Source organism: Bison bison, unplaced genomic scaffold (genome assembly GCF_000754665.1).
Source record: "Bison bison bison isolate TAMUID 2011002044 unplaced genomic scaffold, Bison_UMD1.0 scf7180017864373, whole genome shotgun sequence".
NCBI classification, from domain to species: domain Eukaryota; kingdom Metazoa; phylum Chordata; class Mammalia; order Artiodactyla; family Bovidae; genus Bison; species Bison bison.
The window spans coordinates 7,178,140-7,197,602 of NW_011494945.1; the positions used below are offsets into that span (position 1 = coordinate 7,178,140).

General features: G+C 38.2%; 1 protein-coding gene across 8 annotated transcripts in view; it reads right to left on the bottom strand.

Moving 5' to 3' along the window:
* Positions 1-19,463, bottom strand: part of LACE1 (lactation elevated 1) — a 201,090-nt gene that overhangs the window by 30,312 nt on the left and 151,315 nt on the right. For 2 of the 8 annotated variants that reach the window (XR_826770.1, XR_826771.1), the window contains exons 12-13: positions 13,449-13,694; positions 4,625-5,440 (exon numbers count right to left, since the gene is read on the bottom strand). The exons of 4 other annotated variants lie outside the window; for them this stretch is intronic. Coding sequence is in view for 1 of the 4 variants with exons in the window: in XM_010856644.1 (XP_010854946.1) it covers positions 4,792-4,806 (15 nt within the window). In the remaining 3 variants the exon portion in view is untranslated. Of the gene's footprint in view, positions 1-4,616; positions 5,441-13,448; positions 13,695-19,463 lie in introns of those variants that run through there. 2 more of the 8 variants (XR_826769.1, XM_010856644.1) reach the window with 2 other exon arrangements.

Here is a 19,463-nt window from a genome sequence, read left to right on the forward strand (position 1 = left end):
TTTCATTCCAATCCCAAAGAAAGGCAATGCCAAAGAATGCTCAACTACCGCACAATTGCACTCATCTCACACGCTAGTAAAGTAATGCTCAAAATTCTCCAAGCCAGGCTTCAGCAATACGTGAACCGTGAACTTCCAGATGTTCAAGCTATTTTTAGAGAAGGCAGAGGAACCAGAGATCAAATTGCCAACATCTGCTGGATCATTGATAAAGCAAGAGAGTACCAGAAAAACATCTATTTTTGCTTTATTGACTATGCCAAAGCCTTTGACTGTGTGGATCACAATAAACTGTGGAAAAGTCTTCAAGAGATGGGGATACCAGACCACCTGACCTGCCTCTTGAGAAACCTATATGTAGGTCAGGAAAGCAACAGTTAGAACTGGACATGGAACAACAGCCTGGTTCCAAACAGGAAAAGGAATACATCAAGGTTGTATATTGTCACCCTGCTTATTTAACTTCTATACAGCGTACATTATGAGAAAAGCTGGGCTGGAAGAAGCATAAGCTGAAATCAAGATTGCCGGGAGAAATATCAGTAACCTCAGATATGCAGCAGATGACACCACTCTTATGGCAGAAAGTGAAGAGGAACTCAAAAGCCTCTTGATGAAAATGAAAGAGGAGAGTGAAAAAGTTGGCTTAAAGCTCAACATTCAGAAAATGAAGATCATGGCATCCGGTCTCATCACTTCATGGGAAATAGATGGGGAAACAGTGGAAACAGTGTCAGTCTTTATTTTTTTAGGCTCCAAAATCACTGCAGATGGTGACTGCAGCCATGAAATTAAAAGACGCTTACTCCTTGGAAGGAAAGTTATGACCAACCTAGACAACATATTCAAAAGCAGAGACATTACTTTGCCAACAAAGGTCCGTCTAGTTAAGGCTATGGTTTTTCCAGTGGTCATGTATGGATGTGAGAGTTGGACTGTGAAGAAAGCTGAGTGCCGAAGAATTGATGCTTTTGAACTGTGGTGTTGGAGAAGACTCTTGAGAGTCCCTTGGACTGCAAGGAGATCCAACCAGTCCATTCTAAGGGAGATCAACCCTGGGTGTTCTTTTGAAGGAATGATGCTAAAGCTGAAACTCCAATACTTTGGCCACCTCATGCGAAGAGTTGACTCATTGGAAAAGACTCTGATGCCGGGAGGGATTGGGGGCATGAGGAAAAGGGGATGACAGAGGATGAGATGGCTGGATGGCATCACTGACTCGATGGATGTGAGTCTGAGTGAACTCTGGGAGTTGGTGATGGACAGAGAGGCCTGGCGTGCTGCGATTCATGGGGTTGCAAAGAGTCGGACACGACTGAGCGACTGAACTGAACTGAAAGAAAACCTGTTCTAATTTCCCACTGCAGAAGGCATTTCCTTAGCTAGTTCAAAACAAATGGAAAATTAAACATTATTGCTAATGCCTCAGACATTATGATATCTGATTGTATAGACTACAGAAGGTAATAAACATATGTAGCCAAGACTGATACATGTTTCTATCCTTTTCTAATTTTAATATAATGACTTTGTAAGAATGTATATGATAATAATGAAGTGATTAGTAACAATACTACCAAAATCATGGAAAACAGGAGCTGACAGACTAGTTAATGTAATTGAGCCGTCCTGAGCATCCCTCAGTAGAGGGCAGTATTTGCTACATCCGGTGGGAGGAAAGTCTGTGTTATAAATTTCTCTGGCTTTGAGACCTATCCAGAAGAATGTGAAAGATTACTCCCATATGATGAATATGAGGTTCGATGCCCTTTGCTACTGGTTCCACATGTGAACATGAAATGAAAGGTCAATCAGTGCTAACTTTACCCTTTGCATCTCAGGGGCATGAAAAGTAATATTTAGGACACTAAAAAGTAACTTTGTAAAGAACTTGAGAATAGCAAAGAAAGTGTTTTAAATTTGAGAATGATGGCTTTTGAACGTGTTAAAAAGTCTAACAAGTGAAGAGGCTTTATTTTGCTTTGTGAGCATTCATTGGGAAGAAACTGAATCCTCTTAGAGGTGAATATTAGAAAAGCCTAAGCAGAGCAAGAAACGTAGATATCAATGAGTTATTTTTCCTTGTACTCTTCTGCTTTTCAAATCATGGAAATATTCAGTGAAAAATGTTAACTTGACATTCTAAGGATGCTAAAATGTGAAACAAAGCAAGGTTATACGCCCCTGTACTGCTGGTTACACAAAGGGTCAACTCCTTGAAACTGATTAAAACCAACAGAATTCTTCATTCCATCCTCCTGTCAAAAAGACAACTTTGAATTATCTACTCCCCAAATTTTTAAAAAAGATATAACATTCATGAAAGGCTTGAAAGTTAATCTATCCACTTAACATTGAAAACTATTTCTCTAGATCAAATCAAATAATAAAGAGAAAAGCTTAGTTGTACTTTTTTTTTAATCTCTACAGCATTAGTTTCATTGAGTTGTAATTTGTCATTATGCCCCCAGCTTATATATAAGAATCTGCACAATACAAACCTATACTATTAGCAGGAATGTTGTGGGAAAACGTCCATTGGCATCTTTCAGATGTCCCTCTATGAAAGGTCCAAGTGCTATGCTGTGCTTTGTCGCTCAGTGACTCTCTGCGACACCATGAACTGTAGCCCGCCAGGCTCCTCTGTCCATGGGGATTCTCCAGGCAAGAATACTGGAGTGGATTGCTATGCCCTCCTCCTGGGGATCTTCCCAACCCAGGGATCAAACCCAGGTTTCCCACATTATAGGCGGATTTTCTACCATCTGAGCTACCAGGGAAGTCCAAGAATACTGGCATGGGTAGCCTATCTCTTCTCTGGGCAGCCTATCCCTTATCCAGGGGATCTTCCCGACCCAGGAATCAAACCAGGGTCTCCTACATTGCAGGTGGATTCTTTACCAGCTGGGCTACCAGGTAAGCCCCATCTTCACTTCTTCTGAAGGACTAACTTGCTTCTATCTTCTATCTTACTAAATATCCTTTCCTCTCTTTGGCTGAAGAGAGAGTGAGTGTTGATTTAATCATTCCATTTTAAGAACTTTGTAGACGTTTCTGACATGAACTGATAGATACTAACTTTTCCTGTCTTTCAACTTTACTATTCTCTATTTTCTCTTTGCTCTAATTTTTTTTAAGTCTATTTAATTCTATTTGTGTCTGTAAGTGGGTGTCTGTGTATACATGTATGTACACATACACACAAAATACTTCTTGGAATCAAGTAAGATATAAATAAATACACACCAAAATTAACTCTTTTTCTGTTTCTTTTTAAAGCTTATTTTGTTATTTATTTTGCTTTTTAAAAGGAAATAAAAGAGAAACAGGGAAGTAAAATGTCAGCAAGAACTTCAGATAATAAACAGCGTGTGCTTGTGCTCTGTCGCTCAGTCATGTACGGCTCTTTTTAGACCCCGTGGACTGTAGCCCACCAGGTTCCTCTGTCCATTGAGTTTCCCAGGCAAGAATACTGAAGTGGATAGCCATTTCCTTCTCCAGGGGATCTTCCCAACCCAGGGATCGGACCCAGGTCTGGACTCAGATGGTAAACCATCTGAGCTACCAGGGAGGCTCTAAATAGTAAACAGCAGTACCTCTTAGCTTTGTTAGTTAACAAGTATGCACTCAACACCCATCAGTTACACAGTACGAAAAGTATAGAGTGGTATTCTTAGAGAAGGTGGGTTTTTCAATGGAAAAGGAAATTGTCCGGTGTAGGAAAGTAGAAATCTATTTCATAAATGTGGAATTAAAAGGAATTTGGTGAAGGAGGAAGAAGCTTGATGAAAGCAAACCATCACTGACCTTAATAAAGCAGTGAAGGAGATCAGAAAATATATTGTAGAAGCTGCAGCAGCCCAGAATGAAGTGAATATTTAAAAATTTGGATTTGTATTAAGACACGACAGAGAAATGTAGAAAGTTCAGGGAAGAAGCTGATAATACCAAAATGTATGCAAGATAATTTTTATATCTTCATGTAAATGTGTATAATAATTTGCTGTTTACAGAGTTTCTACATATATTAAAGCTGAATGCTGTAAAATTAGATTAAGATGAGGTGCTTGTTATAGTCTATTAAGACCTTCTACAAAGCAATATCCAAATCCCAAGATGCTACCATCTAGTAAGTTACTGCCATGTTTAAAAATTCTTTAAAAGTGTGGGAAATACTATTGTTCCTACTGAACTTTTGATTCATCTACACTAGCACCTTTCTCTGTTTCCTTCAACTGACTCTCGTGATAATGTATTTTCCAACCCCACCCCTACATCGCTTCCATTTTCTATGTCAGTTCAGGTGATTTCATTGACCCCCTGAGGCTCCAAATTAACATACCTCTATAAATATATTCCAGGTCTATAACTTCTGTACTAGACTTCCAATCATTTGTAACAGCCCTTCTCTTACCTCTGGTATTTCTGTTAAGGGTCCTGCTGTTCCTCTGATCATAAACTGAAAATGTCAGAGCTCTCAGTGACTCGCCTTGGACCTAAGATCCCTCTATATCCAGTCCCATCTGTTCTTTCAATCTATTGTGAAAATTTGGTTTATGTCTCTGGGTGATGGGGCAACTAGGAGCTGAAATCCAGTCCACGCTTGGTTTGCTAAGCCATGTACCTTGATGAGGGGAAGCATCCATCAAGAGGAAGGGGCACAGTTTTTTTCCACATAATGGCATTACTGCTCACTTAGGTCCATGTCCATCTTCAAGGGCAGCTTTATCTAATGCATACAAGGCTCCACATATGGTAGCAGCAGAGCCAATCCTGTATTTCTTTGCCAGATTATCCCATACAGATCTGCTAAAAAAAATAATAATAATGACTAGTTTGCTTTATGCTGAAGAAGGTTCTCATCCAAACTCTACTACCTGATAACGCAAGCCCCTTTACACTGACTTCAACCCTTCTACCCTGCCTGCGTGCACATCACTCTCCCACACGTAAGTTCCAGCCAAGACTCTTAAATTCACTAGATAGAGAATTCCAAATCATCAGTTTTTTCCTTTCAGCATTTTAAAAATGTTGTTGTACAGTTTTCAGGTTGCCATCGCTTTCAGTGAGAAGTTGGTCCTTAATTATATTCTTGTTCCTCTAGCTGCTTTGAAATTTTCTTTATCTTTGATTTTCAACAGTCTGACCATGATGTGCTTAGGAGTGATTTTCTTTGTATCTGCTATCTCAAAGTTTTTTGAGCTTCAAGAATCTGTAAAATTACATCTTTTAAGTTTCAGCCATTTTTTCTTCAAAAAATTTTTTCTGCCCTGCTCTCTCACCTTTTTCCTTCTGGGATTCCAATGACATATGAGTTAAACCTTTTGATATAGTTTAAAGTCATGAGGCTTTGTTTTAAAAAATATTTTTCTGTTTTTCAGATGGCATAATTTCTCTTCATCTCCAGACCTCCCTCATGGTCCAGTGGTTAAGAATCCCCCTGCCAATGCAGAGGACACGAGTTCAGTCCCTGGTCCCTGAAGATTTCATATGCTGAGGGGTAAACAATCCCACGTGCCTGAAGCTCACTCCCTAGAGCCTGTGTGGAGCCTGTGCTCTACAGAAGACGCCACCTCAATGGGAAGCCCGTGCACTGCTCCCCGCAACTACAGAAAGCCCGAGCACAGCAGCAAAGACCCAGCACAGCCAAAAATGATAAATACATAGTTTTAAAAACTTCTATTGATCTATCTTTAAGCGTACCTACTCTCTTATCATTTGCAATCTAGTGTTAAGTACATATGGTGAACTTAAAATTTTTTTAGTCTAGAATTTCTAATTTCCAGAAGTCTTAGAATTTTCATTTGGTTCTTTTTTTATAGTTTCAATTTCTCTGTTATGATTTCCTTTTTGTTCATTCAATACCAGTATATAGCTCTTTCATATTCCTGAGTATAAATATAAAAGCTACTTCAAAATCTTTGCCTATAATTCTAACATCTGTGTCATTTCAGGTTCAGTTTCTGTTGATTACCTTTTTCTCTTTTAAAATGGGTCAGATTTACCTATGTCTAGACACATCTTGGAGAAGGCAATGGCAACCACTCCAGTACTCTTGCGTGGAAAATCCCATGGACAGAGGAGCCTGGTAGGCTGCAGTCCATGGGGTCACTAAGAGTTGGACACAAGTGAGCAACTTCACTTTCACTTTTCATGCACTGGAGAAGGAAATGGCAACCCACTCCAGTGTTCTTGCCTGGAGAATCCCAGGGACAGAGGAGCCTAGTAGGCTGCCATCTATGGGGTCACACAGAGTCGGACAAGACTGAAGCGACTTAGCAGCAGCAGCAGCAGCAGACACATCTAGTAATTTTTTATTATATTCTGAATATTGTGGATGATATGTTGTAGAGACTTGAGATTCTTTTATATTCCAACAAAGTTTATTGATTTTGTTGTTGTAGATATCATAGCAGATAATTAATCTGGCTAATCTCAAACTCCAAACTCTGTCTCCTCTGTGATGGGCAGTGACTAAAAATCTCTGTTCAATTTATTTTTAGCCTTAGTTGCACATATATAGTTTAACCCAAGACTTAGCAGAGTTTATATGAAGAATGTTGGACTCTTTCTCTCATTTCCATAATTTCTCCTCTTATTCTCCAGCTGCTATGGTCGCTCTTCTCTGATTCCTCAAGTTAGGAATACTGCAGGTTTCCACCTATTTTTAGATAGCCCATAAAAAGTCAACTGTGATCTGCTCTCAGGCGAAAAAAAAAAAAAAAAACTATAAAAATAAGAATTCAGCAGAGTCAATATTTCCTCCATGTGTGGATAGCGCTCCACTTTCTCCCTGCTTTTGGTTGCTCAATAACGCCTTCCAGATCATTATTTTTTAGATTTTGTCCAGAGTGACAGTTGTGATCTATAGGTCGGTTGGTCAGACAGGAGATCCTCTGTTATTAGTGGGAGGAGGACCCTCCGGGGTCTTCAAATCTCTAAATATAGTCTGAAATTTTCTACCTCTGTGTTTTTCATAGAAGCATAAAACCTCAGAGGAGGAAGAGATCACAAAAGTTGCCCTCATGATCCCCCATCCTTAGGAACAAGCAGCCACCCCTCGCGCCCTCCCGCTCCCTTCCCGCACCAGCAGTGTCTCCAACCCCGCAGCCTTCAATGCTCAGTCCGTCTCTGACCACCGACAGGAGTCTGGTTGTACAGACCCTATGGTACTAATTACAATCTGCCTCACACACTATATTCTACTCATATTTTCTCCTCTGAACTACGTGGTGACTGACTCTTATTCATCTGCCTACCGCACCTAGAACTATGCCAGCTTTCCATTAAGTACAGTAGGTCTCACTTTCCACAATTTCAGTTAACTGTGGTGAACCCTGGTCTGAAAACATTAAATGAAAATTCCAGAAATAAACAATTCCTAAGTCTTTAAATTGCACATTGTTCTGTGTAGTGTGATGAAATCTTGCACCATCCAGTTCAGAATGTGAATCACATCTTGGTCAAGGGTATTCCGCCCAGTAGTCACTTAGTAGCCATCTCAAGTATCAGATCAATTCTCTGGATATCCCAGTGCTTATGTTGAAGTAACCCTTATTTTACTTAACAATGGCCCCAAAGTGCAAAAGTAGTGATGTTGGTAATTCAGATATACCAAAGCGAAACTGTATGGTGTTTCCTTTAAATGAAAAGATAAAAGTTCCGGACTGAATAAGGAATGAAAAAAAATTTTAAGCTGAGGTTGTTAAAATCTATGGTAAGAATGAATCATCTCCTTGCAAAATTGTGAAGGAAAAAGAATTTCATGCTAACTTTGCTGCTGCATCTTAAACTGTAAAAGTAACAGCCATAGTGCATGACAAGTGCCTAGTTAAGATGGAAAAGGCATTATATTTGTACAATAAGATACTTTGAGAGAAAGACCATATTCTTAAAACTTTTATCATAGTTGTTGTTGTTTAGTCACTAAGTTGTGTCTGACTCTTTTGCAACCTGGTGGATAATTAACCTATTTTATTATTAGTTACTGTTGTTATTGTCTTACTATGCCTAATTTATATAAATTAAACTTTATCATAGATATGTATATGTAGGAAAAACAATTGTATATATAGTATTCATGGTTTCAGGCACCCACTCACTCTTAATTGCAAGTATCCAATACATTTCAGGATTGGAACATATGCCCCACAGATACAGGGGGACTACTGTACTCAGTGAATATCTATTGAATGACTTGGGGAAAGGGCTATAAATATTAATATAAAATGGGTAGGACTCTCTCTGCTACCCTGCTTTATTTGAAGATTACTCCAATAACTAGCATGTTGGCTTATTTATTAAACAAGTTTCCTTCCTGAAAGGGTAACATTCTCAAGAGGAGATACTATTTGCCTATCCACTAGAACATGATGGTGAAAGTTATAACCTTTCCTAGAGTTTACTGCCCCATTAGTTCTCCTAAAACATGTTTTATGTACCATGTTCTGCTCTGCAGGTGACTGTGAATCAGGGTAAGAAGTCTACACTCCTCTGCCTGATATTATGGCCAATCTGTCTGGGGTTTTCATTCTTACTTCCCTTTTCTCTCCAGCACTCTGCTCTCATTAGGCAAGTATCTTCTCTTCCTCCTGTAACATTGTTGCTTGCCTTCAGATCATCTTCAGTCTGCTCATCTGAATTCTACTTGTCTTTCAAGGTCAAAATCACTTTTCTCCTTAAATCTCAAGTCTCCTCAGAGCCTTCCTAATTCTTATCATCCTGACCTCCTGATGTACTCATAATATGTATTTAATGAGCACAGCTCTTTAAAATAGACTGTTATAGCTGAAAAGTGAAAGAAATTAGCTGATCACATCATGCATTTTATAGATGAGGTACAGTACTTGCACCCAGAGAGATTAAGTGACCTAAGGCCACTCGGCTACGTAGTATCTGAGTAACAACTGGGATTCATATTTCTTGATTCAGCTAGGCCTCTTTCCACTCTACTGCATTGTCTGGTATTTGATTCATGTTATTTCCCTTATTAAATTGTAAACTCTTTGAAAGAAACGCCTTCCACTCCTTTTATATTCCTCATAACACTGTGGCATATTGATATGGAGGCACTTAAGAAATAGTTGCTGACCACTGAATCATTGTAGGAAACTTGGGAGGGAAACCTTACAAAACATACTCCTTTTGATTAATAATAGAGTTAAATAGTACTTGATCCTTGACAACAAACAATGTTGTTCTGGTTCTATAAGAATGAAGCCACTAGCCATGGTAGTTGCTGACCTTTAACATGCTCTGAAAGGAGTTCAGGGTGGAGATCAGGAAGGAAGCACTCTGTGCTCTGGGAAAACTGGCAGAACAGGCCTTCAGATAGATATTTTTGGGAAAAGATTTTATGAACTGAATTTCTTGCATCTTCTCATACTTAGAAAAGCATCAAAATCATTAACAGAGGCATCTGCTCCTCAAGACTAACAGCAACCTTCGTGTATGCTTAATTGCATGTATCTTCTTAGCCAAAATTACATATATACTGACTTAGCCCTTACCTCTTCAGAGCAGTCCCTCAGAGCTATCTGAGAGGCTGTCTCCAGGCTATAGTCCTCAGGAACTCCCCAAATACAACTGAACTCACAGCTCTCACATTGTGTTCTTTTTCTAGTTGATACCCTAAAATACATGGAAATCTCATAATTTCGTAATACTATCCCTCACTTCTAGCCTTTTTCTCAAAATCTTTTCCCTGACTCAATAGTATCTTCAGAAGTTATTTTAAGAAACAAAACAATATATTCTAATAATTCTCCTACTTCTTTCTATAAAATATTTACATCCCAAAGTAATAATAGGTCTAGTGAGATGTACCTTACTGAATATTTTAATTAGCAATGTAGGAAGTAATTCTGAGTTAACTGATCCAATCTAGGGGAAGGTACTATGAAATATATCAAATCATATACTTTACAATGAGAAACAGAAAAACCTTAAAATTACAAATCAAAGGAATATTTGGTTAAAAATATTTTTGTTAAAAAGAATCAAGCCAATTGGAGGTTGGCATTAGGAAAACCACCAGTGTTAGAGCTCTTTTAAAAAATCAAACAAGTACTTTTAAAGTGTTTTACAGTCATGTTAATTGATTGGCCTGCTGCTGCTGCTGCTAAGTCGCTTCAGTCATGTCCGACTCTGTACAACCCCATAGATGGCAGCCCACCAGGCTCCCCTGTCCCTGGGATTCTCCAGGCAAGAACACTGGAGTGGGTTGCCATTCCCTTCTCCACGAGATCTTCCCGACCCAGGGATTGAACCCGGGTCTCCTGCATTGTAGGCAGACGCTTTACCGTCTGAGCCACCAATTGATTGGCCTAGATTTTCCTAACCCTTTACCCATCATTTCATTACACAGGTCTTCTGTTTAGGGAACTATTCCCAACTATTATTTAGGGCTATGATACATGTATTACTAAAAGCCAAGTGAGACCATGTACTTTAAATTCTCATTTTACAAAGTTAATAACCTCTTTAATTTAAATTTTTAATTCACACTTCTTAAGCACTGTCGGAACAGTAGACACACTCCTTCCAAAGACCAAAGCAAGTATTAAATACTAGTTTGTCAGGCTTTCCTAGAGTAGAAGTGATTTTGGGAGGAATATGAGGAGTTGCATCTACTACTAGATCTGAGCCTCAAAATAATTTTATTTCTAAGGAAGAAAAAGGACATGTTGAAGGTATACAGTTCTTAGCACACTTCCTCTTCCCTTGAGACACCCTGGGAATCCTGAAGCAACTTCTCTCCAGTTACAGGGACTGAATACCTCTTAAACTGTTTAAGTTAGCAACATGACATAAATATAATTCAAGAAAATGAAAGCAAATTTTCTCCCTAAGAGAGGCTTCAAGCAGCTGTGTCTGAGAAGTCCATGGCCTGAAGAGCTTAAATTTTTTGTTGTCATACTCGCTGCATCAGCTAAGGAGATGTTCTTATTCCAGTCTAGGAACAGAAGCTGAGCAAGACTACTTAAGTCTCACAATGTGTCTGTGTGAAAACTTCCCATGTGAAGAAACTAGGAAGGTGCTCTCTGCACCCAGTTTTTCTCCAGTCCTTCAGATTATTTTTACCTCCATTTGTATCATGAAAATGACCACAATTATTCTAAGTGGCCACAGTTTTCTAATTTCTAATCTAGCCCCTTTTAAATGGGCATTGCTCTTAAAGTCTTTTTTCCTTTAAAATAGTAAACACACAAAACATAACTTTTAACCCAATATATAGTTTTTCCCCTAGAAAAGACTAATTATCATCAACAATTAGTAAAAACTGATCTTTCAGTCTAAACTTCCAACCTTACAGCAAATTCTTATTCTTTCATTTTTTAAATTTCAGGATAATTATGTAGATTCGGGTTAAAAGTTACTAGTATAACTTTTTAAATCAAATTATGGTATGGGTCAATTATGAGGTTTTTTTCCAAAAACTTTCCTCATAATCCGGAGGGCCAATATCAAACAGTTGGGTCCAGGTATGTATGCTGAAACTTACCATCTTACTGCATATGTCCTAAATTCCTTCTCATACATTTAATTGCACCCCTCAAACTGGCACTGCAAGGCAAGCAAGGGTTTGTAGGGAGAATTCAGGATTGGATAAATGGTGGTTAGATAAGATGGCTTTCAAGGTGACTTTCATGATGTTTTACCTAAGAGGTCGACTGGGAATGAGGTCAGGGAAACATAAAGGACAGAAAGACCTAAGACTCATTTTTGACATTGGATTTACCTTCCTCCCTACAATAATTTGACCCATTCTCTACTCAGCTCTTTGGAATCTCACTTCTGCCCTACCTGTTCCTATGCTTTAGCCAGACTGCCTTATTCAGACAGAGGTCAGAATATCTGGGGAACAGACACACATGGATCAGCCGTGTTACCAGAATGGTTTTGCTGCCAGGAAGGTAAACAGCCAAGGAGATTCGTGGGCTGCCTCAGCTCTGGTGATTAATGCCCTTATTCCCTGATGCTAATCACCACCACTGGCATCCAAACACCATCAGCCTTGACTCTCGGCCAAACAGTGGAGATAAAAGCTATTCATCCTTTAGTATTTACTGAGAGTGTACCAGGTACACAAACCAGAAGTAGTCCCTATTCAGTGGTTTCATTTGGAATACAACAAATGAAATAGAGACAGAACAAAGAACCAGAAGGGAAGCCTCTTTTAGCAACACTCCCCAAGAGATTCTGTTTGATACAATTTGATAAGTCTAACAATATACAAATTAATATGACATAATCAAGACTAATAGACAGTTGAAAAGCAAAACACATATCTGATGGATCTCCATTCTTTGAATACTAAGAACCAAAGAACAAAGCTAAGGAACAAAAAGTTGACAGTGAACAACGTATACACCCGTGCACATGCATCAACTGATACATTTTTCTGCTCAGACTTTTTGCAAACACACCTGGCCACCTGTCATTATTTTTAAGACACAAATAACAAACTACTCTTGCAAACAGTTACTTGTGAGCACAGTTATCAGTTGAGGAAACAATTTTCTGCAGGTGTAAAAATTACATTTCTCAATAAGGAAAATTTAGGTATAGTCAGTTCACTCATTAAGCCTTTAGAATTCAGTTTTGGTTTGCTTTCTTTGAATAGAGGGTACTTTCATTTTAGGTTCACAGAAATTTAACTCTAAAGAAAGCAGTTCCCAAACTTTTTGGTTTCAGGACTCCCTAACACTCTTAAAACTTATTGAAGAACCCACGAGCTTTTGCTTATGCAGGTTATATCTCCCAATATTTACTGTATTAGAAATGAAAACTGAGAAAATTCTAAAGTGTTTATTAATTTATTTAAAATAGCAATGATAAAACTTATATTCAACCTATAAAAATAACAGAAATAAAACTTTTGTGAAAATAATTATATTTTCTAAAATGAAAATAATTTTTTAAGAGGAATAGCATTGTTTTATACTTTTTGCACATCTTTTTAATGCCTGGCATGACAGAAGATAGTGGAATTCTCATACCTGCTTCTATAGTCAAAATACTGTGACATGTTGCTTTGGTTGAACCAACCGTAGGTTGGTTAAAGAAAATCTGCTGCTAAGTCACTTCAGTCATGTCTGACTCTGTGCGACCCCATAGGCGGCAGCCCACCAGGCTCTCCTGTCCCTGGGATTCTCCAGGCAAGAACACTGGAGTGGGTTGCCATTTCCTTCTGCATGAAGAAAATCTAGCCTCACACAAATATGTAGTGGAAAAGGGAAAAGTCTTTTAACAACCTTATTAGATAAATGTGGATTTTCTTCTTTGCTGCTATATGAAAACTCAGTAAGAACTTCCTTCCAAAGAGCTCACTATGGAAAAAGGAGGAAAAGGGTAACTTTATTGTGGAAAAGCCCAACAAACACTACATCAGACAAGTGTGATCAAGGTTAACATCAACAGTGATAAGTCATGTTAATAATATGTACCTTTGATATGATCTGATGAAAATAACACTTGACCTCTGTGGTCTTTCTCCTGAAGTCCACATTTCCAGTCAAGATAGGAGAAAACACCAGACAAATCTCAGTTGATGGACATTCTACAAAATAACTGACCAGTATGCCTCAAAATTGTCAGGGTCATCAAAAACAAAAGTCTGAGAGACTGTTACAACCAAGAGGAATCTAAGGAGGCACAATGACTAAAGGTAACGTGGTGCTCTGGACGGGATCCTGGAACAGAAAACGAATACTGGGTAAAAACTAAGGAAATCTGAACAATATATGGACTTTAGTTAACAATATCAATATAGGGACTTCCCTGGTCCAATGGCTAAGAACCGGCCTTCCAATGCAGGAGACGCAGGGGTGATCCCTGGTCAGGAAACTAAGATCCCACATGCCACAGGGCAACTAAGCCTAAGCTACATAACTACCGAGACTGTGCACCGTGCAACTGAGACTTGATGCAGCTAAATAATAACTGAATAAATAGATAAAAGAATAATAATATCAATATTGGCTCATTAATGACAATGAATATACCACAGTCATGTATGATGTTAATAACAGGGCAAGCTGGATTTGGGAATATACGGAAACTCTCTGGACTACCTTCTCAATTTTTCTATAAGTTTAAAACTGTTCTAAAAAATAAGTCTATTCAAAATTTTTTTTTAAATTTGACAAGAAGTAATTTTTTAAATTACAGTTGTAATATAGAATATGAAACAATATTAGCATAGTTTTAAAATTCTGTTATATTAAAATCCATTAATCTTTCTTGCATTTTAAATGGACCTTCATCATAAGAGTATACATTGGTTATTGGAAAATATTCAATCAAAGAGTTATGGATATCTTCTAAATGTATTTAATTATACAATACCAGAACTTTGTTAATATCACCATCAATCTCATCAGGAAAAAAAAATACTTAAGAACTGGGAAGAGATACCAAGTTCATGGTGGCAGCAACAAGTTTTCCAAAATTCTACTTTTCACTCATTTGCTCACATTTTATCATTGGCAACAAATACTGGTAGTTGCTTTCTTAAAGTGAAAGAAGTGAACTTTTTCTTTATTCATTTTCAAGAAAATGTCTGTTAAACACTGTGAGAAAATGTCTGCCAAACCTGAATAACCATAGTCTATCACTTATCCTTCCAAGTGAAAATGGTGTTCCATGAAAAAAGTAGGTAGTTTAGCTAACAAGTCAAACAACTGCACAAATGCTTTTACTAAAGACAACCCTCGTATTTGGAATACAGCAGAGGAACTTTAGATATTCTTCCTTCATGACCATGTTCTCAACGGTTGAGATTGAACAATATTAATCATTTTTACTGCCTCTTCAAGGACATTTTAGAGTGGAACTGTAAGTCCATGGGCAATGATAACATTGTTTGGTGCCACTGCCTGGATTCACGCTAAAGCACCAGCAGTTTTACCCACCATTGCTTTTGCTCTATTACTGCAAATGTCACCACAATGGAAAAGGCAAACAGTATCCCAGTATTATTAGAGAGAGTTTTGACCTCTAGGACCTTTGAAAGTGTCTCCAGCCCCTAGACTTCTAAGACCCACACTTCAAAAACCTCTGACTTAACTAATGATATTTCTGACTTCTCCATTACCCTGTGATTAAGCCAAGTAACTATGTCAAGGAAAGGAAAGAAAACCCTAAAGTTCATGTTATGTCTGAAGAAATGAATTTGCTCCACTTTCCTTTACCACAGCTTTAATGTGGAGGGAGTGACAGGGAACAAAGATCATTCAAACATATTCTCTTTTACCTGCCCACAGTTCTCCAAGGCAGGGCTTCCCAACTTTTTTCATATCATGATTGGGAGGAAAAAAATGGTATTTTTTACTAAGGAATAAAGGAATGAGGCTACCTAAGGCATGAGGTCCCTATCCTGAAGGCACAAGGCCCTAGGTTGCCTTTAGGGGCATGGAGAGGTCAGTAGCTGGACCCATTCCCAGTGGACATGCCAAGATATGTGAGTCAGACAGTTCTGCACCAAGGTTATAACAGAGAGGCAGGTCTCTCAGACTGGAGGCCATCTGCTCCCCAGCCAGTTTCATGCTTTACGTAAGGCTTAAGGTTTAGCTCAGATGTGGCAATTCACAAAGTACCTGATTGTACTTCATGGTAGAACCAGAATTACATTAAAGATTTCATGTAGAGTTTTTCCAGAACAGTATTTCAGATATGCTGCAGTGATTAAGAGCATAGAATCTGACTCCAAAACTACCAAGGAGTTCAAGTCTTGGGCTCTGCCACTGACTAGCTATGTGATCTTGGGAAAGTAACTTAATATCTTGGTGCCTCAATTTCTCCACCTATAAATTGGGATAGTAGTACCTACCTATTGTAAGTATTAAATTAATATATATATATATAAAGTACTTAGAATGATGCCTGTACATGGTAACGTTTGCTACTATTACTATGAAGGTACTATAGGGTCTCCTAATTGAGAGTGTTTCTCTGGGCAGGATAGTGTTGAACAGTAGATTTGCAGAGAATGGGAATCCCACAGACCAAAAGACCAGATGTTAACTTGCAGGCATTCAGATCTGAGGAACTGTGCTTGGAGCTGGGAGGGATACAGGAGTCCTCTTCCTGCAAGGTATTCAATATCTGAACTGACATAGATTTCAAGGGTTGCAAAGAAATGCAAAATCATCATACCAAGAAAATACTAACAAACAAACTTTAAAATGTAGCCCTTCATGAAATAACAAAGATCAGCATGGAAATAAATAAAATAGAGCCTACAAAGACAATAGCAAGATCAATAATACTAGGAACTGGTTCTTTGAAAACATAAAATTCACAAACCTTTAGCTAGATTCACCAAGAGAAAAACAGAGGACTTAAATAAAATCAGAAATTAAAGAAGAGATATTACAACTGATACCACAGAAATACAAGGGATCAAAGGGACTATTACGTGTACACAGCAGTGTTATTTACAATAACCAAAATATGGAGACAACCTAAATGTCTGGCTGATGAATGGATAAAGAAGATGTGGTCCCTATATATAATGAAATACTGCTGCTGCTGCTAAGTTGCTTCAGTCGTGTCTGACTCTGTGCGACCCCATAGACGGCAGCACACCAGGCTCCCCCGTCCCTGGGATTCTTCAGGCAAGAACACTGGAGTGGGTTGCCATTTCCTTCTCCAATGCATGAAAGTGAAAAGTCAAAGTGAAGTTGCTCAGTCGTGTCCAACTCTTAGCGACCTCATGGACTGCAGCCCACCAGGCTCCTCCGTCCATGGGATTTTCCAGGCAAGAGTACTGGAGTGGGGTGCCATTGCCTTCTCCTACTCAACCATAAAAAAAAAACAGGAAAATAATGCCATTCGCAGCAATATGGATACAACCAGAGATTATCACACTAAGTGAAGTCAGTCAGAAAGAGAAAGACAGATACCATATGACACTACTTATATGTGGAATCTAAAATATGGCACAAATAAACATATCCACAAATGACTCACAGGCACAGAGAACAGACTTGCGGTTTCCAAGGGGGAGGGGAGAGGGATGGGGAGGACTGAGAGTGTAGGATTAGCAGATGTAAACTACATAGCATAGGGAACTATATTCAATATCCTGTGATAAATCATAATGGAAAAGAATATTTTTAAAATAAATGTCTATATGTGTTTGAGTCACCTTGCTATATAGCAGAGATTGGCACAACATTGTAAATCAACTATACTTCAATTTAAAAATTAAATTAAAAAGAGACTCTTATTAACAATTATACATCAACAAATTTGACAATGTAGAAGAAATGGATAAATTCCTAGAAGCATACAATGTACCAAGACTGAATCATGAAAAAATATATAGCAAATTTGGCAGTGAAATTAAATCAAAAATCAAAAACCTCCCAAAATAAAAAACTAGACAGTTTCACTGATGAATTTTATGCAGCATTAAAAGAAGAAGTAATACCAATACTTCCCAAACTTTTCTAAACAATAGAAGAGGTAACAGTTCCAAATTCATTTAACAAGGCTGGCATTATCCTGATACCAAAACCAGACAAAGATGTCACAAGAAAAGGGGTATTACAGGCCAATACCCCTGATGGCTCCCCAGGTGACTGGGTGGTACAGAATCCGCCTGCAATGCAGGAGACACAGGTTTGATCCCTGGGTTAGGAAGATCCCCTAGAGGAGGAATGCCAACCCATTCCAGTATCCTTGCCAGGATAATCACATGGACAGAGAAACCTGGTGGGCTACAGTCCATGCAGTCACAAAGAATTAGACACAACTGAGCATGCATATCCCTGATGGACATAGATGCAAAAATCTTGAACAAAATACTAGCAAACCAAGTTCAAGAGTACATTAAAAGGATCAGACAATATTAAAATGGGATTGGGATTTATTCCAGTTATGCAAGGATGGTTTAACATGTACAAAGTAGTCAATTTGCACACACTAAATTAACAAAATGAAGGATATAAATCATTTAATGATCTCAAGAGATGCAGTAAAAGCATTTGGACAAAATTCAACATCCATTAATGATAAAAATTTTCAACAAAGTGGATACAGAGGTAATGTACCTCAATATAGTAAAGGTCATATATAATAAGCCCATAGCTAACATTAGACTCTATGGCAAAAAGTTAAAAAGTTTTTCCTCTCAGATCAAGAACAAGACAGAGATGCCCACTCTCAGAACTTTCACTCAACATAGTACTGCAAGTTCTAGCCAGAGCAATTAAGCAAGAAAAAGAAGTAAAAGGCATCCAAATTGAAAGGGAAGAAATAAAACTGTCACTGTTTGAAGATGACATGCTATATATCAAACACTCTAAAGACTCCACCAAAAAATTGTTAGAACTAATAAAAAGAATTCAGCAAAGTCATGGGATACAAAATCATATACAAAAATTTGTTATGTTTCTATATATTAATAACAAACTATCAGGAAGAGAAATTAAGAAAACAATCTGATTTATAATTGCATCAAAAAGAATAAAATACTTGAAAATAAATTTAACTAAGAAGAGGAAAGACCTATTTGCTGAAAACTACAAGCGATTAATGAAAGAAATTAAGGAAGATACAAATAAATGAAAGGATAGTCCATGCTTATGGATCAGAAGAATTAATATTGTTAAAATGTCCACACTACCCAAAGCAAGCTATAGATCCAATGCAATCCCTATCTAAACTCCAATGGTATTTTTCATAAAAATAGAAAAAACAATCAAAAAATTTATGTGGAACCAAAGAAGAGCCTGAATACCCAAAGAAATCTTGAGAATTTCTCTAGGCTATAGGCATCATGCTCCCCAATTTCAAACTATATTACAATGCTATAGTAACCAAAATAGTATAATATTTGTATGAAACTAAGTACATAGATTAACGGAACAGAACAGAGAACACAGAAATAAATCCATGTATATGGTCAATTAATTAATGACAAAGGAGCCAAGAACATACAATAGGGAAAGGACAGTCTCTTCAGTAAATGTGAAAAATGGACAGCCACATGCAAAAGAATGAAACTTGATCACTATCTTACGCCATACACAAAAATTAACTCAAAATGGATTAAAAAATTGAAGATAACACCTGAAACCATAAACCTCTTAGAAGAAAACATGGGCAGTAAGCTCCTTCGGAGAAGGCAATGGCACCCCACTCCAGTACTCTTGCCTGGAAAATCCCATGGATGGAGGAGCCTGGTGGGCTGCAGTCCATGGGGTCGCTAAGAGTCGGACACGACTGAGCGACTTCACTTTCACTTTTCACTTACATGCACTGGAGAAGGAAATAGCAACCCACTCCAGTATTCTTGCCTGGAGAATCCCAGGGACAGAGGAGCCTGGTGGGCTGCCATCTATGGGGTCGCACAGGGTCAGACACGACTGAAGTGACTTAGTAGCAGCAGCAGCAAACTCCTTAACCTAGGCCTTGGTGACGTTTTCTAAATCTAGCACCAAAAGCAACAAAAT